Here is a 25,119-nt window from a genome sequence, read left to right on the forward strand (position 1 = left end):
TCTCAGGCAAAATAAGAAGGAAAGCCAAAGATGCTGGAATGGCGGCTGCATAGGATCAGTGCTCCCAAGCATTCCTGGGGAGATACTGCCTTCTCCTAACAAAGGTCACACCCTCTCAGCCTGGCTCAGGGCTGAAATCAAGGTCCACGGGAAATTTTTCTTTTTCCTCGAATCCCAGTATAGTGTCATATTAACAGTGTCGATATTAACATGGCCCAGCACTATCACAGCCCTCAGAACTTGTCTACAGGGAGGCCACCTTTCATTTGGGTCCAAATGAACCACCTGGAAGTAAGGTGGGCAGGAGTTTCGATGCAAAACTTAGATATGATTATTTTCAGAACAAGACTAAATGAAAGAGGAAACAGAATCCAGCAGAAATATAAACAGAGGTTTCTGGGTGCTCTAAGAAATATATCCCACACATGAAAGAGGCCCCGAGGGCAATTAGTTCTCTACTTTGTGAGCCAACCTACTCCTGGATACATACGTGCTAATAAAAATATACCATATGTGGAAAGCATGACTTCCCAGTTTTTCCTGATAAAGAATTGAATGCTGACTCCAAGAAAAAATACCCACAATTGCTCCCCCCTGGAACAGAAATGAAACTCAAGTATGTGGCCTTGATTATCACAGTGGAAGAGAGCTGACAGATTTGAAAGGTTCTATTTCTGCCAAAAGGATTGCACGTTTTCTTTAAAAAATTAATTTTTTCCATTTACTCTTCCAGCTGATGGAGAGATAAAAAATGGCACTGATATTTCCAAGACTATTTGGAAATAGGGAAGGTTTGGCAAAAGGTTGAATATTTTAAAGATTGGTTTGGGCACATTTTTGTGAACTGGGAAGGGAAAAAAAGAAAAGGTCTATATCTATTAAATCTATGAATGATGGGCTCACCAACCTGCAGGCTAGGAATCTCTGGGTGCTTTAGCTTCTTTGCCATTTCTCTGAAACACCAAGTGGGTGGTCAATCCGACAGGCACAGGGGCCTCCAGTGGGTCTCCCCCACCTCATGCCTCTGGAAATGAGCATGAAGGTATAGATTCAGAAAAGCCAAACATATAACAGATAAAAACTTTTTGGACCATGTTTTCACCTCAATGGGGTTCATCTTAATTCTCCTCTAGTCTCATCTTGAAGGTATGCTTTTTATAGTTTTGAAAGGATATACGTTTTTCTCAGTATCAAGTATGTTTTGCTTCTTTTCCAGAATATGCCATGGGCATTAAAAACATCAAGATTTTTAGGTAAAATAAATTTTTCCACATGTCATATTTTACAAGGAGGCTTTCTAGTGCTTAACTAGTGGATTTGGCCATCAAAAACTTCATGGGAAAAGTTACAGAAGGAAGCTTAGAAAGGGATTATGAATGGAAGAATGGTGACTGAGGACACAGCCAATGTCACCACTAGAATATTCTAGATGAAACATTTCCTCAGTCCAGAGACCCAAAAAATTCCTCTCCCTCCAGATATGTACTATCCCTGGCAGCTCACCTCTCTCTACCCACTCTCTCTACCCACCTCTCTCCCTGTAACTTTGCTTCCCTTCCCACACATTGAGCTTGGGGAGAGGGTGGGGTGTTCTGAACTTGTTGAACTGAGGTGCCATATCACACCTGAGCTCTCTGGGGTCAGAGCCGGGTATTCTACAACTCTAAAACATACTCCAGACTTTACAGATGTAACACAAAGGAATTTTTTGAACTGGAGTGCTATCACAGTAAGGAGGGCATTTGACTTGAATGAGAGTGAAACAGGTTCAACCCCCTGAACCCCATATGATCCCCCAAGCTTGCCAGGAGTGACTTATGAGACGAGCTAGGAGTAACCTGAGTGTTGCCAGGTGTGCCCACAAATAAAACGAAAAGAAATTCTCCCCAAAGACATTCAGCCAACTAAAGGCATACGAACTTTAACTTCTAATTTTTCCTGTCAACATATCCATCTATATATCCCCTACACCACCTGCTAAAGTGTGTGTGTGTGTGTGTGCGCGTACGTGTGTGTGTGCGCACGCGTGCGTGTGCGTGTGTGTGGTGGGGTGGGGTGTTTTAGGCCATACTTGGCAGTGTTCCCTTCCCTTCTCCAGTTTTATACTGGGGGACATTCCAAGTTGGGGGACCAGTGGTGCCATGAATCAAATCCAGACCTCCTGCTTGCAAAACACATGCTTGGGTTAGCTTTCTCCTGACCCTAGAGGGTTGGTTGGTTGATTTGCTTTCTTGGATTACACACACATGGCTGTGATTCCTAGCTCTACACTCAGAAAACACTCCTGGCAGGCATGGAAAACTATACGGGATGCAGGGGATTGAACCCAGGTTGGCCATGTACAAAGAAATGCCTTATCTGTTGTGCTATCACTCCAGCCCCAACCCTAAAGATTTTTATTTTTAACTTTGTATACATGAGAACTGGAGCAATAGCATGGTAGTTAGGACGTTTGCCGTGCACAAGGCAAACTTGGGTTCAATCTCTGGCATCCCATATGGTTCTCCCAGCCTGCCAGGAGTGATTCCTTAGTACAGAGCCAAGAATAACCCCTGAATGCTGTCTGTTGTGGTCCAAAACCAAAACAACAACATATAATTCAGTATCCTTTAGTGACAATGGTACCCCTCTGGAAAATGCCAACTCACTCTCCATTTTCTTTTTCTTAATTTTTTCCTCTGGGGCTGAAGCAATAGTACAATAGATTGGATACCTAATCTGGGTTAAAAACAAGCAAACAAACAATATCAGCCAAAAAAAAAAAAAAAAAAGCCTTTTCCCTTGACTAGATCCATCACCTATTTTTTTTGTCTATGTTTCTTCTGTAGTATTTCTACCTGCTTTAATGTCAAGACATGATCTCCATACTTATCATCTCTCATTGCTTTTATAATGCTGATTTTCAAAGCAAGGTAAGTCAAGATTATTTCATTGTATCTACTAAGATGGCAAATCCAAAATACTAACCCCTCCTCAAGAACTATCTGGCAAGCTCCTAATATAGCTTGTCTTAAGTATCCCCCATGAGGGGAGTCTATGATAGCCCAATGTTGTCTTACCTACATCTCACCCCCCACAAATAAATTGATTGCAACTTTTATTATGTTTCTCTAAGTGGATCATCAGTTTTTGTGATTAAAAATATCTGGAAAGATTCTGTTTTGTGATTCTGTTTTGTGAAAATGCATTATTTTCCACGTAAAAAGCTCACTATGAAACACAGTTAAAAGAATTATTTGATTGGGGCCAGAAAACTAGTACAATGAGTAAGGTGCTTGTCTTGCACACTACCAAGTCAGGGTTTGATCTTCGGCATCTCATATGGTTACACAGCATCACCAGGAATAATTCCTGAGCACTGGTAGATATGGTCCAAACTTTAAAAAAAAAAATTAGGTTAAAGTCATAAAAGATGCCAGTGTTTCTTCTATCAGAAACTTTTGACAGGAAGAAAAGAGTATTTGTAAACAAAAGAAATACAGTTGAACAAATGTTGAAAAACATATTAATTATAAAGTCCTGGATGGTGGTGGAGGATGGTGAGATCAAGGGATGGAGAGAGAAGCCTTTCTATGCCGGCCCGGGCCACGCGCCTCCAACCCCCTCCAAATGGCGGTGTCAGGGTAGTGGTGAGGAAATCATTCACGGCAGTCAGGTTTCAGGAGACATCAACTTTTTTTCAGGCCCCAGCCACCATGTGTGGCTCCTAAGCTTTTAACCTTAAAAGCAGGTTCTTTTCAGCTGCCCTGACATCTCCCTGTGCCAGGCAGGGGAGTGTGGGTAGGAGGGAAGAGTGCATCAGAAAGAGTGAGAGGAAACTATAGACATTGGTGGTGGGAAATGCACACTGGAGCATTTGTACCAGTGTTGTACATTTTATGACTGTAACTCAATCATGAACAACTTTACCTGTGGAAAAAATAAACTTTGTAGTATTATAGTATGAACCACCTTGTAACCAAGATGTTTAAATAATAAAAAAATTTAAAAAAAAACTAACCAAGACTGGAGCTATATATTATATAGCATAGTGGGTAGGGCATTTGCCCTATACAGGGGCCAACCTGGGTTCCATCCCTGGTATCCTATGTGATCTCATGAGGAGTAATTCCTGTGTGCAGAGCCAGTAGTAAACCCTGAGTGCTGCCAGATGTAACCCCCCCCCCCAATTAAAAAACTAACCAATCAGCCCGGAGAGATAGCACAGTGGTGTTTGCCTTGCAAGCAGCCGATCCAGGACCTAAGGTGGATGGTTCGAATCCCGGTGTCCCATATGGTCCCCCGTGCCTGCCAGGAGCTATTTCTGAGCAGACAGCCAGGAGTAACCCCTGAGCACCCTGGGTGTGGCCCCCCCCCCCAAAAAAAAAAACTAACCAATCAGGCCCTTGTTCAATCCTTAGCATGCATACCTGTGCATACACATGGTAACACATCAATACAAAGACCAAAACTTTAATTTTATGGAATAAAGTTCATTTGGGGTTTATACAGACCATCAGGGTATTTGACATTATAAGAGCTGAGAGTTAAGTCGCTGACTACAAAGAAAGAAGACAGTTTAAAGTTCCAATGTAGAAAAACAAAACCTAATTGCTATCAATAGACGATCTGTCAAATTCTCTCAGTCAAGCTTTGTTTCTTATTCAGTGGATTTTACTCCTTTTTCACCAAGGGGAGAAAGTGACACTCAGTGTTTTACTATTAATTACAACAAAGAAAACAGTTTGAAAAAAATTATAGGAGAGAAGCATAAATACAATATAAAAAAAGACAAGATTTTAAAATTGTTGTAGGAATATTAACTGCAATTAGTGGAAAAGAGATATTAAAACCAACAGAGTGTTATATTAGTTCAAAACAATTCAGAAGGCAGACCAAACTGATGCTAGTTAAGGAAAAGGGTGGTCCTTTAGGATGTGTATATAGATTGATGCTGCCACAGAGAGAGACCAACAGCAGCCCCAGGGTCCTTCCAGGTCCTCAGTGATGTGTCAAAGCCGTCCACTGGCTAGGCCTTCTCCAGAGACTTGTAGTACTCTACCAGTACCGTCCAGGCCTTGGGTGCCATGAAACCTTCTGGAGGTTTCTGCCCTTCTCGGGCAAGTTTACGCATTCGTGTTCCAGAAATAAAGTCGAAGTCTTCATGGCTGAAAGAGAGAGAAAGAAAATTATGTCACAATATTAAAAGTTACAGTCAAAGGTTGAAGAGAGAGTACCACCAGAGGAGGGAGATGGGGGGATATTGGTGGTGGAAAGGTTGTACTGAAGCCCAACTATATACATGATTGTAATCATGGTGCTTAAATAAATATATTAATAAAAAATAGAATTAAAAAAAAATCACTTGACTTAGTTGCAGCTGAGCCTACTTTGATCCCCAGTACCATATATGGTTTCCTGAGCACCAGTTGGGTGTGGCTCCATAATACAAACTGATAACAAAGAAAGAAATTTTTTAAAAAGTCACAGTTAAGGGGCCAGAGAGATAGCATAGAGGTAAGGCATTTGTCTTTCATGCAGAAGGTCATTGGTTCAAATCCCAGCATCCCATATGGTCCCCCAATCCTGCCAGGAGCAATTTCTGAGTGTGGAGCCAGGAGTAACCCCTGAGCACTGCCAGTGTGACCCCCCCCCCCCCAAAAAAAAAAAACAGAAAACAAAACAAAACAAAAGTCATGGTTAAGATACTAAGCTCCTTCTCTTCACGGTAGACCAGCCTAATTAGGAAGCAAAAATTCAAGAAGAAATTGGATTTAGTGGAAGAGCATTAATGGAAATACAATCTGTCACTGAGCCAAAAAGAAAAGGAAAAGTAACAACTCCACTGAAAAATGACACTTTTAGAAATAAGAAAATGTGGGGCCGGAGAGATAGCATGGAGGTAATGTGTTTGCCTTTCATGCAGAAGGTTGGTGGGTGGTTCGAATCCCGGCATCCCATACAGTCCCCCGAGCCTGCCAGGAGCGATTTCTGAGCATAGAGCCAGGAGTAACCCCTGAGCGCTGCCACATGTGACCCAAAAAAAAAAAAAAAAAAATTAAATTAAATTAAATAAGAAAATGTAATTTTCAGGTACACTTAAGCTGTCATCGTAGACTTGCATGTGTTTGTAATAAATGCCATCAAGAAATCTGATGATGGGGCCGGAGTGATAACACAGTGGGAAGGGCATTTACTTTGCACATGGCCGGCCCAGTTTCAATCCCCTGCATCCCACAGGGTGCCCTGAGCCTACGAGGAATAAATTCTGAGCACCACTGATGGTGCCTTTCATCGTAGTGCTGGGCACATGTCAGAGTTGTACCCTTGCCAGGCCTAAGCCCTCCTCTTTCAACCACACTCCTAGATCCCCACCCCAGCCGCCCACCCATAGCAAAAACTATAGCACAGTGCTGGTGAGAGAGAGCAGAGGTCAGTGCCTGGATGTGCAAGTAGCCAAATCTGCTTCCCCCAATGCTTCTCTGGACCCCCACAAGCACCGCTGCGTGTGGCCAGTACAGAGCAGCACAGTGCTGTTAAACAGATACTGGACCATCAATTGGAGTTGAACTCAGACGCCCTGTGAGGTCATCCCCAAAGGACTTGAGTTGTGAGCCCCAGCACCACCATGGTGCCCCCAGAACTACCAGGGCAGAACGGGTATCTCTGATATTACAAGACCTGAACAGTAGCACAGTCTCAGGGCCCTGCATTGAACAAACAGCACAATTGGCCAAGAATTGCCAGTGGAGCCCCCAGACCTCTGGAGTACTACTTAGGAGGTCCATCATCATTATTATTATCATTACTATTTTTGGGGGCCACTCTGGCAGTGCTCTGGGTTTACTCCTAACTCTGTACTTGTGGATCACTCCTGGTGGTACTAGGAAGTTGGGGGCCTTATGGGGATCCTGGGGATTGAACTCTAGTCAGCCACTTGTAAGGCAAGTGCCCTACTACCTACCTCCACACCACACCACACTCCTAAAAAAAAAAAAAAAAAAAATATATATATATATATATATATATATATATTCATCTTTCTGCATGCAAGGCAAACACCCTACCTCCATGCTATCTCTCCAGCCCCCCAAAAGATATTTTTTAATAAAATAAAATAAGCTCTGTATGAGTAAACCAGCAACATTCCAGAAGCAGGAAAGAACATTACAAAAAGAATCTTGGGTTCTTAACTAGAAAGCAGCACAAACAGGAGTCAGCGCATTGAACCCTATTCCCTAATCTCTGGCAGACCCTGAAGAAAGAGACACAAAAGTATCTGCTTTATTGCCTGCTCCCCAAAACCATCAGTCCTGGACCCTACAACTCTCAGCCCACAGAGGCTAGGCTTGAGCTTAAAAACAAAGAAGATAGGATAGGAGAAAGGGAAGAACAGTCTAGTATCTCGTGGGTTGTGTAGGACCTGGGGAGCACATAGACCCCACAAGGCTATCTTCTGACTTGCTCCAAAGGGCTAGGCCACTCAGCTATTAGCTGAAGCTGTTCCGTCTTCGCCTGCCTGCCCAGGACATCTGTGGCCAGAGACATCAGCAGGAGCGGCTCCAGGGCGCAGAGCAAAGTCAGAGGGCCCTGCCTGCATTGTTTTTGAAGATACATGTGCAATTAGATTCATTTTCAAAGAATGCTCACAGGATGATAAGCAGAAAAGCAAACAGTTTCTTCATTGACAGAACTAAAAATAGTGGCCATTTACAAGTGCATTTCACCAAAGCATTTTGGGTCTAAATTAACTTCAAAGACGCCCATGTACTGCACAGCTTTCATCAAAACGCGAAAAATCTTTCAAAGTGAGATTAAAAAAACCATCTCTTCAAAATCACTTACTCAGAGTTTTTTTGCCAGCAGTAAAAAAACATGAGCTGGCATCACATGGAAAAAAAATTTTTTTTTGTTTTTTATTTAAACAACTTTATTACATACATGATTGTGTTTGGGTTTCAGTCATGTAAGGCCAATGAAAATACATGAAAAATCTCATCTAATTAACCCTGTCACTTACTACATGCTGTTTTCTCACTATATTCTGCCCTGATGAATCCCAGCTAGAATGAATCCCAACAATCAGACATTCAAAGAACCAATTTTCAAAAAAAAAAAAAAAAGAACCAATTTTCAGAGTTGCTTAAAGTGCCTCTAAAGGCAATTCTGTTTTCTTCACCAAAAAAGCATCTCAAAATCTATGGTCTAACAATATGGAAAGACAGGGTCTTATTTAGTGCCAAGGACCTGGTTTCAAAATGATATAAAGGAATTCGACAGACAAATTTGGGGTATCCGGGGGGGTTGGGGGCAGGGTATCTGTGCTTTCAGTGGGTGCCACACATTCTTTTCCATCTGACACAAGAAGCCTCAGAGAGGAAGCAAGTCCCAGAAGTTCCCCTGGGGAGATGGCCCCCATCAGGAGGTACAAAACCAGGCTCAAGCCACTTCAATCCCACACTGAGGCTTCAAACTCAGGGTACAGAGGCAGCTGAACCAAGAAGTTCCAGGGCCTGCACTGTGAATTCTCCAAGGGCAGGTGAACCCCACTAACAGAATCCAGTCACCAGGGAGTAAGCCAGAGCTGCATCCAGGACACACAATTCTGCTCTTAGGCTAGGAAATCTTTGCCTTTCCTGCTGCCATTGAGATCTCTTTGCTCTTCACTTGCAGAAACATGTGGTTATCACTGATCAAAAACCAGGACTTCTGGTTCCCTCAAAACACCAGGCCAGCTCCAAGTACGAATGGAACAAGTCTCTGAAGTCAAGTTAAAAAAAAAAAAAGCCTATTTTTCACTTTAGAATCAAGAACTAATGTAAAAGACCATTTTTATAAAGGCCCCAAACAGCCAATATTATTGTGAGCCACGGATTATTCTCAGCAGAGGTGACTGTCACCCCATTTCCCAAGAAACATTCCCAAAGCAGGAACAAGACAGCAAGCATAGCAATAGCCTGACTCCAGAGTTGATGGTTTCAAGGTCAACAGACCAAGTCCATGTTGTAAAGAAAAAAATTCTGAACTTGTTATAAAAAGTCAATCTTGGGGGTGGAACAGTTGCGCAGCGGTAGGGCATTTGCCTTGCATTAGGCTGACCTAGGACAAATCGTGGTTTGATCCCCCGGCATCCCATATGGTCCCCCAAGCCAGGAGCGATTTCTGAGCACAGAGCCAGGAGTAACCCCTGAGCGCTGCCAGGTGTGACCCAAAAACAAAAAAAAACAAAAAAAAAAGTCAATCTTGCTCCTAATCCTCAGGCTGTCCCCCAATGGAGACTATTAATTCTGCAGAGCTGACTGAAGTTTTCAATTTGACCAAAACAGTAAATATATATATATATATATATATACTAGACCCACTAAGATATATATAGATATATATATACCTTATATATATATATCTATATATATCTTATATATCTATATATATCTTAGTGGTTCTAATCTAATTCCTACAGCCCTTTATTTTATTTTATTTTATTTGAAGGCAATTTGGGGACCACATTTAAAGTGCTCAGGGACTACTCCTAGCTCAGAGCTCAGCATTAAAGGAACCATATGGTGCTAAGTATCAACCCCAGGTCTCAGGTATGCAAAGCATGGGCTCAGCCTGTTGTACTTGCTCTGGTCCAACTGTATAAATATTAAAGAAATATCAGGCTGGAATGATAGAACAGGGCACAGCTCTTATGAGGCCAGGTCCAATTCAATTCCTGGCACCCCTAAATAAAGAGTAGCCCCCAGTGCTCCACCAAATATCGCAAAAAAGAAGGGGGGGGGTCCTCCATCCCGAAATGATGGACAATGTCAAATGCCAGCAAACATCTCAGCGTCAAGTGGACCTTGTGCCCCTATCTCTGCATGATGCATTAGACCACGTACACATTCATCTGGTTGAGTTTCTATTTCAACCACCTCAATCTTAAAAAGCATTTTCAATACAAAGACATAAAATCTATTATAAGATCTATTGCATAAAGGAGAAAGAAATTACTAAGAGAATAAGTTATCTCTCAAAGTTTGCATATCTGAAGGAAAGGGCTTTAATCTTCTGGATTTAGTTCTAAAACTAAATTTCCTGGAATCAGTTATTACGGCTAAAATAAACTTCATTAGCTTCCTAAGTATAAGCAGATGTTTTTTAATCATAATTCCTATCAATGATATCTTACTTGAATCTTCCTGAAATTTATTTTTCCCCCAAGTCTTGTCTTACACTGGTATTTAATCAAATCAAAAGCTACAAAATCATTAATTACATAAAGTTGGCACTGAATAATGTCCATTAATCAAGCACAAGACAGCTCATGTGTACATAATTAATAACTGTTTTCTCACTACATCAAAGACTATCGCCTTTCTACAAAATTTTAATCACCTTCCAACATACTCCCATCAACCTAATTGTATTTGAACACAAATATTTAAAAAAAAATAGAAAAACCAAGGCAGTTTTAAAGCTTCCCAAGTTATAATTTATTAAGATTTGGTAACAAGGGGCCGGAGAGATAGCATGGAGGTAAGGTGTTTACCTTTCATGCAGAAGGTCATCGGTTCGAATCCCGGCGTCCCATATGGTCCCCCGTGCCTGCCAGGAGCAATTTCTGAGCACGGAGCCAGGAAAAAAACCCTGAGCACTGCCGGGTGTGACCCGAAAACCACAAAAAAAAAAAAAAAAAAAAAAAGATTTGGTAACAAAAAAATTCCAAGGAAATGAGCTACTCATGCAACTAATTCATCTTTGGAAAATTGTATGAGAACTGATGTAATTATTTAGCTTTGGAATGATTAGAAGAGAAATTTAGAGCAGTTCTATGCAGATTTAACCCAACACGAAAGTTATCAAGGGCTTTAGAGCCCATCAGTCTACTACATACAGATGGGCACCGGAGCCTGCACAGAAACCTCAGAAATGGAACAGAGCAAACAGCACAGGAGTAGAGAAGCCAAAGCCCTGCAGTTCTCTTTTCTTAACACATCAAACTGGAAGCTCCCCACAGGAGTGGTCAGTGATCCTATGGAGACCTCCACTCCGCAGAGACGAAAGCATCAGCTCCAGCTTGGCGGAGGCCATACGACTTTACAGCAGGAAAACAAATATTCCACAGGCTTGGCAAGAGCAAGAGGGCAGTGGGGTCCTGGGCTTTGGCCCTGAGACTGAGACTGTCCCTGAGACTATCATGTCTCCCTCCTCAGTGCTCCCAGCCGGGACTATCTCCACACTAAATCAATTCCACCCCCCAGAGGTGGAATAATTCAACTGCATAACTTAAACAAGACCCCTGTTTACCTTCCTCAGTACTGAATTTACATTCTAAGTTTCGACTACCTTTTGACATCATGGCTCCAGTATTCTCTAACTGCCTTCAAATTCTTCGTCTCTAAGGCATCTCACTGGTAGGAAAAATAAAAGCCACCGACAACTCTCAGGCATCTCTGGAAAGCCTTTGCGAGCAAGCACGATGCTCCACTTACTGTTCGGAGTCATAGTAGTCCATGCGCTTCTTCTTCTTGTTATAAGCTGCCACACGAAATGGAACAATTTCCAAGGTGATGAGGCCTGGAGCCATTGTCAGCACTTTGGCACCATGACTTGGCTCATAAAGATCCTTCCCTGTGTCTGGATGAGGCATGCCAGCAGGATCCCGTCCAACGATATAAAAATTGGCTCCTGCCACCATCCGTGCTCTGCAGTGCCACTGGACCTAAAATCAAAGTCTGCATGTTAGAGGGACATGCTTGTGTGACCCATCCTTAGAAGTAGTAAATGACAGGCATAACCTCTATCTATCAGCAGGACATCAGCAGACTGAAGTGGAAAATCTTGGGAAACTGGAAAGACAAAAGGGCAATCCCTCCCAGGACTGTAGATTAAAAGGAAAAATAATCTAAAACCATAAATGTGAATGCGTGTGTGTATATGTATTTGTATTTTTTACTTCTAAAATGAAGTGAATATACAAAAATTTGACACAATGAGCAGATGAGCAGGGGCCATTTATGTAGAGTTCAAAAAGTCTCACGGGGAGGTAAGAGGGAGAGAGAGAGAGAGAGAGAGAGAGAGAGAGAGAGAGAGAGAGAGAGAGAGAGAGAGAGAGAGAGAGAGAGAGAGAGAGAGAGAGAGAGAGAGAGAGAGAGAGGAGAAAACGTTTGCAATAGAGGCAGGCAGGGGGAAGGGCAGGAAGGAAACTGGAGACACCGGTGGAGGGAAATGTGCACTGGTGAAGGGTGTTGGACATTGTATGACTTAACTCCATCATGAATAACTTTGTAACTGTATGTCTCATAGTGATTGAGTTAAAGAATTTATATAATCAAAAATCTCATCAAAGAGCAGTGAAGCTAGTGATTTGATCCTTTGAGATAAACAAACTGATGGGGATTATAGGAAAAGGGTTAAATCTCTCTCTTTGGGCTCAAATGGATATTACTGACAAATAGAACTGCACTGATTTAAACAGATGATTGCCTCCATGTACACTCGACCAATTTATCCAACACTTCCATCAACTTTATGTGGTGTGTAATGACAAGACTCACTGTCCTGGAAATCCTCAAGTACGAATGGAGCGTATGGAGGCAGGGAAATGAGGCAGGAGGGAGAGAGGGGTTGAAGCCACACCAGCCGACTTGAGAGACTATCTGTGGTTTCAGAGATTAGCCACATGTCAGACATGTGTCCTGCCCTCTGGACTACCTCTCTCTGGAACAGAACTGATCTTTTTATGTTTTTGGATTTGGATCTTTTTTTATTTTTGGACTGATCAGCTGTGTGATCAGTCTCCCCTGACAGACTCCAGTGCACAGTTGGAGTCCCTGCCTTGGATCTACTTCCAGATCTGGGGGATGATTGCATAGAGCTGGATGGGCACTTCCATTTTATGTACTTTCCTATTAGTCTTTAACAGGTGAACAAAAATAGTAAATAAAAATATTTCAAACTAGGTGAAAACCTATCAGCTAGTACAGAAAAAACAGATATCAAACATCAACTTTTCCAACCAGCATTGAAACATTAGCTTTCACAGTGAAGAAAGGCATCATTTGAAAACAAACATCAGTGTGATGATAGTGCTTAGGGCTACTGGGAGGTACACAAGGCTTCAGGTCAGCCTCTGGCCCTGAGTATAGGACAGTCTCAAGCATTGTGCACTCCTTCTAACTCGGGGGAACATTTCCTGATAGGCCCAGTTGGATTTCTGGGGTCCTCGTCTGTGTTCCCAGAGAAATTATATACACTGAATAATCAGACTCTCTTGTCTAGCACTAGGACATCTAAACAGGGCCACAGTTTCCATATCAGCAGACGGAGGTCAGGAGCACTTTGTTTTTCAATCTGGTGACTAGCATATCTAGAATACTGATACATTCTGAAGAAAGGTAAGAGGATTCCTAGACATTTCCTATAAAGCTCTACAGAATCTGTAAATGGCCAAGCTTATAAGCCAGGTCTTCTTTTCTGCTTTACTTGCATCCATGTGCCAAGTGGCAAAGGGCTTCCTACTTCTCTTCTGACTGAATTCAGACCCATCACACAAACCATTTCTCTTTGCCCCATCTGTGTGCTTTGAGGACAGAAACCTCCCAGTGTGGATAACAATATCCAGGTCGCCTTTGTCATACAGTCAGATCATAAGGGCCTGAGAGAAGGCCAGCACTTTGGATCTAATAGAAGGAATACTGCTGGAAAAAAAATGGAATTTCCAACTTCGAGTTAGTTGCAAATGGAACTTTATAAATTCAGAATTCTCACACTTTTCTGTTTGTAATAAAAGGCAGGTAATCTGGGGAAAGCTAGTAGTGCTTTTAAAATATATATATTTTGTATGTGGTCAGCCCTGATTCAAATCCTGGCACCACACACCCTAAGCACCACAGCTATTGGCCCGGAAGCCCGAGCACTGTGTAAGCACTGTAGGAATGGCTGGGATATGCATACCCACCAGCGTCCTCAAATTGAACCTGCTTCCAGATTGGCCAAGAATCACCAGAAGGGTCTCTAAGTCGCCTGGTCACTGCTTTGGAATCCCCAAAGAAATTAGCCAAGGTTTCAACACTGGTTGGAACTGGTTGCCTTTTTTTCTCTCAGAAATTTAAGCCTTTGTTTCCTCGTTTTTTGTTTGGTTTTGTTTTTGTATTGCCCTTGTTCCTCTTCCTCTCTCCTTTCCCATTCCTTTACTCTTAAGGTTCTTCTGATGGCTAATCTTCAGTACACTAACTCCATTATGTGCCCGAGAGTGGCATTCTTTGGATGTATCCTTTCTGACATTCAATAGGCTTCTTGGATTTGTAGGTTGGCAGTTTTCACCAATTTCAGGAAATTTTCAACCATTTTATTTGTTTGTTTTTGTTTTTTCAAAAAAAAATGTGACTGCCTTCAATCTTCATATTGTCTCTGACTCCAGCCCCTTGAAAAATGCCAATCATATGTATGTTAGGGGACTTGATAATCATCCATAAGTTGCTGAGGTTTGTTCGGCTTATTTTTTCCATCTATTCTCCTGCAAGTAATTCCTATTGATCTTTTATTTAACTCACTGAGCTTTTCTTCTGCCAACTCTAACCTGCTTTTAAGTCTATCCAATAAATGTTTTCATTTTATGTTTATTGTTTTTAGTCCTTGAGTTTGCACTTAATTCTTTGACTAGTCTCCCTTTTTGTAAGATTTCTCCCTCCAGAAGAACCATATTAGGTCTAGAAAAGTAGTACAAAGGGGAGTGATCCCCAGAACCTCACAGGATTCTTAAGCATCACCAGGAGTAATCCTTGACTAGAGAACCATGGATAAGCCCTAGCCAAAGATGATATGACCCCCCCAAAAAACAACAACAACAACAACAAAAGAACCACATTTCCCATCAGGGAGCTTGAATTCACATCAGCATCATCTCAAAATATGTTTCTAAGGACATTTTTTTTCTGGATTATAGTTCACACTTTCTCTTTCTCTCTTCTCTTCCTCCTCTTTCCACTCTCCCTCTCTCTCAATAAAACTATTTTATTTCTAAAAAATGTAAAACATTGGCATATGGGGCCGGAGCAGTGGCACAATCAGTAGGGCGTTTGCCTTGCATGTGCTAACCTAAGATGGACTGCAGTTCAAACCCCAGCATCCCATATGGTACACCAAGCAAGGAGCGATTTCTGAGCGCATAGCCAGAAGTAACCCTTGAGCGTCACCAGGTGTGGCCCAAAAAGAAAAAAAAGCATTGGCATATATGGCTCCTATAAAAAGGTCCAAGTACGCAATGTTATCTCATTAGGTTAAGAGTTCTTGGGTGCATTTGGGTGTATTTATAGGGAAAACTGGTGTACATTCTATTTATTTGCTCCAGACTGGTGGAAAGCATGAACTAATTACAGAAATATGGTGGTGTGCTGTGAAAGCACATTTCCCGTTTCAGGGCATCTGCTGCCTTGAACAGAATCAGATTCTTCTGAGGGGCCACATGACCTACATGGTAAAGGAAAATTACTCCTACCAGCCATGAATCTTCTCCACAATTCAAGTGGTTCTAAAGTTTGAACCCAGAAGACAGCAGATTAAAGGACATGCCCACATCCCAACATACTTGCAGTTTTTACATCTGGTATGCTGGTAGAAGCAGGATAAGAATTTAGTGAGACAGCATTTCCTTTGTCAAGAGACACCTCACCAATGTGAACACAGATTTTGAGCAGTGAGAGAGAAACTCTCCTTCCATGTGCCCACCCACGGTCCCCACATTCCTAAAATGAAGTTTAAGACTTAAACTATTAAGACTTTGCAGATTGAAAAATCAGCGACATCCTGTTGATAAGCAAACAGGCTCAGCAGCTGTTCACTGTTCTGAAAAGCCTTTGTCTAGGGAAATAAATCTGGTGCCAATGCCTTCTAAGTGACCCATAGAAAAAGAATTAAAGGAAGAGTCAGTGTTTTGGTTTTATTATTATTAGTTGGCACATAAGCATTACTAGCAGCCTGTTCTTGATGTCACTGGAAAAGCTACAGTTCTGAGTCTTTTTTTTTTAATTACAAAAAAATTCTTCACTTCAGGCTGTGAATATGCCAAGTAAGTGGAGCATATAAGTGGGGTGCTGGAGCAAGAGAAACAACCACCATCCCGTGCAACTCCCTGAACAGTGCTCATCCTCCCCACCAGCACCACACTGGTTGGCTAAATCAGACAAGATCTCTGACTCTAGGCAGGCTGGAGCCTGGATGAAGCTGTCGCTATAAGGCAGGCAGAGCTGCTCTGAAGAGCCTGTTGCCTACAAGTTCCTACAAATTCCACAGCCCTCTCAGCCTTGTCCCCAAAGTCCACCTGTAGAGGCTTGTATCATTCACTGCAGGGAAGTTCTGGTGAAGTCAGTCTGGGGAGACCTCTCAATCCCTTAGATCTGATCAGTGGTTTCATGGCTATTTCTGGCTCATTCTTGGCAGTCATTCCTGGTAGTGCACAAAGGACCAGATGTGGTGCCCAGTAACTGAAATGGGGCCAGCCACGAGCAAGGCAAGCACCTAACCTGTACTATCTCTCTTTCCCCCACTGCCTTCTAATCCCTCCTCCCACACATACCTTTTAAGAAGAAACCTTGAATTTATTTATTACTTCATAAAATTGCCTCTTTTATGGCAAACAAGAATACTGTTAACCAAGAGGATAAAATACAGTATGTCCTAAATAGGGAGTGTCAAGTCCTTCCCCATTTGGAGCCTCACCTTTTCCTAAGCCTGCATTCACTCGGTCATTTCAACACCAAATACCCACCCATCCTGTAATTCTGCAACATTTCACATGAAATGATAACAGGATGATAATAAATGACAACAGGATGCAAACACAGGTAGAGGAACTACTGGAACAAAAATCATCTCTCATCTCTAAAACAATTGAGTTCCTCTCGTGTGGTCTCAGAAATTCCAAGGCCAACCCTGTTCAATTCTGAACAAGTTACACCTACAAAGAGAGAACACAGGGAGTGAGCGACTTGCTTAGGCTGCATCTAAAAGAAGCATCAAAAGCACTTTAATCACCAAAGCAATAGCACAGCATTAGGCCGTTTGCCTTGCAGGAAACCAATCCAGGATGAATGGTGGTTTGAATCCTGCCATCCCTTAGGGTCCCGAGACTGCCAGGAGCAACTTCTGAGCGCAGAACCAGGAGGAACCCCTGAACACCAGGTCTGACCCAAAAACCAAAAACAAACAAAAAAAAGTGGAGCAAGAGAGGTAACACAGCGGTAGGCATTTGCCTTGCATGCAGCCGGCCCAGAATGGACCTGGGTTCCATTTCGGACATACCATATGGTCCCCCGAGCCTGCCAGGAGCAATTTCTGAGCACAGAGCCAAGAGTAGCCCCTGAGCACCAATGGGTGTGCCAAAAATGGGGGGTGTTTTAATCCTTCAGCATTCTGTTATTCTTTACTTGGCATGGGTATGTGTTTTTCTTTTCTTGGATAAAAAGGAGACTATGAGAGCTATAAAAAATGTTTAGGCTTGGAGCCAGAGAAATAGCATGGAGGTAGGGTGTTTGCCTTGCATGCAGAAGGACAGTGGTTCGAATCCTGGTGTCCCATACAGTCCCCTGAGCCTGCCAGGAGTGATTTCTGAGCATAGAACCAGGAGAAGCCCCTGAGCGCTGCCGGGTGTAACCCAAAAACCAAAAACAAAACAAAAAAAAAAAGTTTAGGCTTGATCCCACTGTAGAGGCAAATGCTTGGACTTCTTCCTTTTTTTTTTTTTTTTTTTTTTTTAACTTTCTTTTCTGAGAATCATTTCATAAAAAACTAAATTATTCAGTTCTTTAGAAAAGGGCCGCCGGCCTCCAAATTAATCTTAAGTCAATTCAAAGGTGATAAAAATGAGAACAATAACAAAGAACATTCCATTCTTTATCTTCAAAGCTAAACAAGAAACTGGCTGAAAATTTCCGACATAATGAGTATCAGGTTTATTCACCCATTCCACAAAAGGCTTTTACAGACTATTCACAGCAAAAGCCTAATTAAGTTCTCTTCTTTTTTTATGTAGGGTTGTAAAGGTGACCACTAAATTGAATTCCAGGGCACCACTCCCAGCTCCCACCTATCTGTAAAAAGAAGCAATTTTACTTCCAGGCTCTGTCTGCTCCAGCCCTTCCCAAACTAATAAAGGCAGAACATCTCTGGACTGTGTTTCTCCCACTGAGACCTATAGTCCTTACTAACTCCAGAAGTAGCAGAAAAACTAGACTTGACCTGTACCTTGGGGAGAGAGGCCAAGAAATGTGTCAGGGCATGAGTTGTGTTGGGGGCAAAATGAGAGAGATTGCTCCTGCTCAACTCTCTAAGCTACAGGACCTGTTCCTTCCTTTCATCACCCCCTAGGACCAAGAATCATAGTAAGAGCAGCAGAAATGACAGAGCAGGAGAGCTCTAGGGGCCACAGAAGGTTGGAACAAACCTAGAAGAGGACAAGCCCACACGCCCAGGTCTGTAAGTTGAGTGACATGAATCAGGCAGACTTCCCATGCCAAGACTTCAGGACATGTGCGTTATTTCAAGCTGTGCTTCAAACATCAGCTTTCTGTGAGCTCAAGAGAAACTTTGACCATCCCCTCAACTGGCTCCAAGACTGAATATCAGGTGGGTGAGTCTGTCTGTTCAGGGCTAGCTCCAACAATGACCTTTCATTACTGAATGACTCCAGTTCATGACAGAGCATGAGAGCTCTGGACCAGGGAAGGGCCCTCCTCCCTCCCTGAAGTATCCCCACCCTCCAGTAAGTTCCCCTCCTCCCTCCATGAAGTGTCCCTCCTTCCTTTCAGAAGTCCCACTTCTACCCACTCGCTGCTCAGAACCTTCACACTCCCACTCCACACCCAACCTATGTTTTGCTCCCACTCATCTGTCTGCCACAGTTTGGATTAGAGAACCTAGCGTGTGTATGTGGGTACTTGGGGAGGAGAGGTGTGATTTCCCTGTAACACCCGCTCCGAGTAAAGGTTTCACCATCTCTGCTACCACTGCAAACCTGAACAGGGGCCTACCTCCGTGGGCCCAGCATACATCATGGGAGATGGGAAGATGGCCACCACGGTTGACTCGGGGTTCAAGATGCCCTCCTCCAGCACCGCCGCATGCTGCTTCATGCGCCATATTAAGGGAACATCATCATCCTTGGTCCAGCCACCGAGTGGGTGGAGGAGGAGTACAGGGCGCCGGTAGCCCCGCTCCAGAAGTTGCTTGTGTGTGTCCTGCATTAACAGAGCATGCCCATTGTGCACTGGGTTGCGAAGCTGAAAGGCGAAGACGGCATCTGCAAAGAGAACAGGGAGGTTGAATCTCATTTGTATCTCACCAGGCTTCACTGTGAGCAGCATCCTCCCTGATGCCTGACAGTGGGGTCAGGAAACCAAGCACAAGCTGAGGGGGACCTGATCTGACCACTGACTCCCAGGAAATGTAGACCTGGACTTCTACTTTCTTTATTGGGCAGATCTTACCTGTCTGCATAAGTGATAGGAAAGTACAAGATTGTAACAGATACCTTCTGCATTTATGGGAAGCTTGAGAATAGATCCTAGAACCAAAATTGACTACAAAGGTAAATTCTTGGCTTGTACCTTAACTACACTTGGGTCAATCCCTCCAGAGGACCTAAAATACTGCCTTAAGAGGAGAGAATGGTAGGAGAAACCTGTACTTTAAAAAATGTGCTTCATCCTGATTCACTGTAGCACTGCATACAACAGCTAAGATATGGAACCTACCTAGGTGTCCAACAGATGAATGACAGCGAAGGTCTAGTATAGATACACGATGGATATTATGCAGCTGCAAAGAATAATGAAATCATAAAATTCGCTGTAACTTGGATGAAATGGGAAGACAACATTGTAAAAGAAGAAGAACAAATATACCATATTTTCCGGCGTATAAGACGACTTTTGAAACAAAAAAAAGTCAAGGGAAAATCAGGGATCGTCTTATACGCCGAGTATATCCCGAAAAATGTTTCAAAATGCCGCCTAACGAAAACGGTCTGAATATTGCCACAAAACAAATTTTCCAACTTAATCCTGCACCAATCACTGCAAGGCTGCTCGGACCGCCTCTCTAACTCAGCCAATCCAAGCAGGCTTTTGATGCATGCAAATTAGATGATGTTCTGGACCCGAATCTACACTGTCAAAAGCCTGCTCAGATTGGCCAGAATCAGAGAGGAAGTCTATTACAGTATAACCTTTGAACCTTTGCTTGTTGTGATTGGCTCACTGTGGTACATGAGCACAGGAACACATGCAGCACAAGAACATTCTGTCTGATACAGTGAATATAGGCCTAACCCTATGTTTTAACTGCAAAATTAGGGGGTTGTCTTATACACCAGAAAATACGGTAGATGAGCTCGCCTATCTGTGGTATACAGAATAACTAGATGAGGGGATGCAATGGATTAAAGAAGGCCCTAACCCCAGAGCAGAGAGGGGAGGAAAGAAAAGAAATAAAATCCAGGAGGGGGGCTGTGTTTAAGAAGAGGACAGCAGTTAATGAGGACATGGCTAATAGGCCTAGAGAAGAGTGGTATAGCTCTGCCAAACCACCATGTCAACAACGCTGAAAACACGAGACCCAAACTACAGCAGCCAAACTTAAAAATGTGCCTGTCAGTGCTGGAGAGACAATATAGCAGGGAGGGCATTTGCCTTGCATTCAATCTCTGGCATCTTTTACGACTGCCAGGAGTGATCCCTGAGGACAAAGCCAAGTATGACCCAAACACAACAACAACAAAGTATGCCTATCGGGGGTCAGGCTGGGAGGAGGGTGAGAACTTGGGGCACTGGTGGGGAGAAGTTAACACTGGTGGTGGGTTTAGTGCTGGAATACATTATATGCCTGTAACTTAAGTATGAATAACTGTAAATCGCGGTACTTTAATAACATTTAAAAATAAATTAAAATGTGTTTACTGGGAAAGGAGAAGTAATAAGAGATAAGGTGTTGCCTTGCATATAACTAAACTCAGTTCAATTTTCCAACACCTAATATGGTTCCTCAAGCACCACCAGAAATAATCCTTGTGCAGAGAGTAAGGAGTAAGCTCTGAACACCAGTTGGTGTGATCCAAAAACCAAGAGAAAAATAAATCCCCATAATGACCACCATTTTCCTGTCAATGTGATTATTTTTGGAGGGGCCGGAAGGGATTCTCCATTCTCAATGACACGAGGCCAAGCAGGCAAGATGGGCTAATCTTGAGCCTGACAATTAGATAAAACACAGACCTACTCAACACAGACCTACTCAATAATAATAAATTATCAAGGGGAAGATATAAGTAGAGGAACAGAATACTGCTTTGTCTGGGGTTCAGCTTTCAGTTTGGCTGGTTTCCAGCCACAAATTACAACCCTAAAGGACTGAATTGCAAGTCCCTTGAGACAGGGATTAATCTTCAGGTAACTATTATGAAGACAAGAATGACAGAGCATGCATTGGGAGATGCATGCTGCAGCCACTAAATAAGATCCTACCGACAGACCATCTCACAGTCAGGCAATGACCACATCTAAGCATTCCTAGCAAGACACTGAACCCATAGCTCTCCTGTGGCTCTGCGTCCACCCCAACACAAAGATGGTTTTCTGGGACTCAGCAAACTGTCTCCAAACAGAGGGGTTCAGTGCTGCACTTCCCAGCCAGCCAGGCCTCCCTAATCAGAACCAGGCACTTGTTTATATGGGGATGATGGCTGCATTCTCTGACTTTAATCAGGTCAACGCTGATTCTGTACAAAGAATTGACCAAGATTATGTATATGCGGGATATGCAAAAGGAAACATTAAAAACAAATAATCTCAACTACATCCATTCTGGACTCTATAAGGTTTCCACTACATGCTCACTCTCTCTCCAAGGAATGAATCTAGCTCCACTCTAAACACTGAACAGATAAAGTGAAGATGAATGACTTGGTAAGAGTAGACCTTAGCCACATACAAAAATATTACATAGCCCAGGTAGAATTATTTTCACTCAGAAATCTAATGAACATTTGTTCTGCCTACCTATTTGCTCTGCCAGGATTAACAGGTTTCTCCTGAATGCCTTCTCCTCTCAATTCCATGAGATTTTTTGTCAGTGAATTGCACAAATGCCTTTAACTGTCCCTAAGTCTAGCCATATTTTTATCTCCACCATCTGATTTCTTCCTAAAGAACATAGGTAAACAATAATGTAACATGAATTACAATGAGAAACATGAGTTTACATGAGTAACTCATGTTTACATGAGTAAACAATAACGTAACATGGGTCAGTGGAAGCTTTTATTCCTTAGGTACTGTCCAGCTAACAGAATCCAACATGCATCACTTCTAAATTCCTCTCTGTCAATTTTCCACTGTCCAGGTAACAGAATCCAACATGCATCACTGCTAAATTCCCCTCTGTCAATTTTCCACTCAGGATGTTAAATAAATAATGGGCCACTACAAACTTGAGGCAACAGATGCTTAGATCAACTTTCATTAAAACCTCACGTTCTTGGGGCTGGAGAGATAATACAGTGGGTAGGACGCTTACCTTGCATATGGCCAACCAAGGTTCAATCCCCAACTCCCCTGTGGTCCATCCCCTCAGCACTGTCAGGAATGATTCCTGAGTACAGAGCCAGGAGTAACCCCTGAGCATCACTGAGTGTGGTCTCATCTCCAAAAATTTCATATTTTCATCTTTGTTTATCAATAGGCAGTCTTCTCCTGTGGTCAGACCATAATCAAGGCAAAATACTTGCCTTTGCATTAACAATTCCTGATAACTCCACTTTACCTGACCATTGGGCCTGCATTCAATATGGCTGACCATGGAAGAGGATTTCTTAGTCTGGGTTGTGACTCTGCCAACAAGGTCATTAATAGGAGCTTCCTCTTAGAGCCAGAGCAAGCACTGTAGGCTCTGCAGGTAGTGGGGTTTCTAAGGGAGGCCTTTGACTGCCGGAGTGTAGCTCAGAAATCCAGAGACATAGCCTGTGCCTGCCACTGCTCTCTAGAAAAACCCTCCACTCAGAAACTGGCTACAGCTCAGAGACTTCTGGAAAACTAAAGAATGTGGCCAAGAGCACCACAGCCCAGCAAACAGGAGCAGAGAGCTGAAAAACATGGGTTCTCCTGAGTGGTGGAGCTCGAGGAGACTGGCTAGAAACCTAGATGGCCACAGAGGTGACGTGACACACAGCATACAGGGGCTCCTGCAAGTTCATCTGTTCCTTGTCTCTTAGAAAAGCAAAACCCGGGAAACATAGAAGAAAGTGGGGAGAGGGGCTCAAGGACCCTATGAGACACTATGAGATCTATTTGGTGGCTTTTTGTTTTTCTTTGTTGGAGTAAACAATGTCTGACCAATGTAAACAAGCCTGTGTGACCTTCTCATGTAACCTGGTGGCTTTGAACTAATTACCTGTTATTTTCTGGTCCTCCCTGAGCAGGATGGGTGTTGGCAAGGGTCCCCTGAAAATCTTCCTTCTGCCCTCACTCAGGGGATTCAGCCCTCACCTGGATTCCATTATGCAGTATGCACAGATGGCTTTAGTTAGCGCATCTAGTCCAGGCCCGCCCAGTCCCCAGGTACAGAGGCTCATACTCAAAGCCTAGCCATGAATATTTATATCTTATTCACAATGGCCCAGCACTTTCTTGGCCTTCGGGGTGAGATGGCCAGTCCCCACCAGAAAACAGCTTCTCCCTCTCTGAACAGGAAGAAGGGTCGGGAAAGGGGCTGAAGGTAAAGGGGAATGCAGGGTAACGTAACCATTCATTGGCTTTCTTGCTGGGGAAGTGATGAGCATGGCCCCCTGGGCAGCACAGGACAAGGGTGTGACAATCATCACATAACGGAGTCACAGTGGGTATTGGCCCTGCTTCCCTGTCTGCACTATCAGTCAAGTGCAGTCATTATATAACGGGGTCACAGTGGGCATTGGACTTGCTTCCAGTCTCCACAGTCAGCCAAGGGCCTGAGGAAGTTTCGTTCTTGTATTAGTGTGTGCCAGAGTGTCTGTCTTAGTGTGTGTATGCATGTGCGTGTCTGAATATGTGTATGCCTAAGTGTGTATATGAGTGACATGCTATGTGAGCATGCCTGCAAGTCATTGTGTGTGTGCATGTCCTCCAATCAAGGATAGATTAGCCACTATCCATGCTCCAAGTTCCCAGGACTCTCAGTGCTCATTCCATATCCAAAGCTCTAGGAAGCATCTATGTACTTGTCTCCGACCACAGCCCAGAATTTCAACAGCTTTCTGCCTCCTTCCTTCATCCTCTCAGAGCTCTGTCCTCCACACAGAGTCAGGGGTCAGACTCCTCTCCCAGTGTGGCCCAAAGTTCAGAACAGGCATTTCTATTTTTTTAATTAAAATATTTATTTAAGCACCATGATTAAAAGCATATTTGTACTGGATTTCAGTCATAAAAAAGTGCACCTCCCTTCATGAGTGTAACCTTCCACTACCAATGCTCCCCATCTCTCTCCACTCCCACCCCCCTGCCTATATTGGAGATAGGCATTCTATTTCTCTCATGCACTACCATTATGATGATAGTTGTTGGTGGAGTTATTTCTCTAGCTGCACTCAAAAATCTTTATGGTAAGCTTCGTATCAGGGACTGGTCCTTCCAGCCTTCATTTCTATTGTCACTAGGTATTATTACAATATTGTCTTTTATTTTTCTTAAATTCATTTTGTTGATCACTTTTTAATTTTATTAGTTGTGTCATTAAGTTATTTATGTAGGTCCTTTCTTTCTTCCTGATGTGTAAAGCTATAAATTTTCCTCTGAATACCACTTTTGCCATGTCCCACAAATTCTGATAATTTGTGTTTTCATTCTGATCTGTTCTCAGGAATCTTTTGATTTCCTCTTTGATTCCATCTCTGATCCACTGGTTGTTCAGTAGTGAGCTGTTCAATTTCCAGGTGTTAAAGTTTTTCTCTATGTCTGTTTGTATTCACTAACTAATTTTAGTGCATTGTGATCTGATAAGGTAGTTTGTACAGATTCTATCCTCTTGATTTTATGGAGAGATGTTTTTATGGGCCTGCATGTGGTCTATCCTATGTGCACTGGAGAAGAATGTATATCCAGTTTTCTGGTGGTAGAGAGCCCTATATAG

At 42.9% G+C, this 25,119-nt stretch overlaps 1 protein-coding gene across 1 annotated transcript in view; it reads right to left on the reverse strand.

The window, feature by feature from the left end:
* Nucleotides 1-4,451: 4,451 nt before the first annotated feature.
* PAPSS1 (3'-phosphoadenosine 5'-phosphosulfate synthase 1) overlaps nucleotides 4,452-25,119 on the reverse strand; it is a 56,672-nt gene continuing 36,004 nt past the window's right edge. Inside the window, exons 10-12 of the mRNA XM_049786907.1 lie at nucleotides 18,993-19,261; nucleotides 11,457-11,686; nucleotides 4,452-5,147 (exon numbers count right to left, since the gene is read on the reverse strand). Coding sequence (XP_049642864.1) covers nucleotides 5,009-5,147; nucleotides 11,457-11,686; nucleotides 18,993-19,261 — 638 coding nt within the window. The 3' untranslated portion in view covers nucleotides 4,452-5,008. The remainder of the gene's footprint in view (nucleotides 5,148-11,456; nucleotides 11,687-18,992; nucleotides 19,262-25,119) is intronic.

This window comes from Suncus etruscus, chromosome 14 (assembly GCF_024139225.1).
Source record: "Suncus etruscus isolate mSunEtr1 chromosome 14, mSunEtr1.pri.cur, whole genome shotgun sequence".
NCBI classification, from domain to species: domain Eukaryota; kingdom Metazoa; phylum Chordata; class Mammalia; order Eulipotyphla; family Soricidae; genus Suncus; species Suncus etruscus.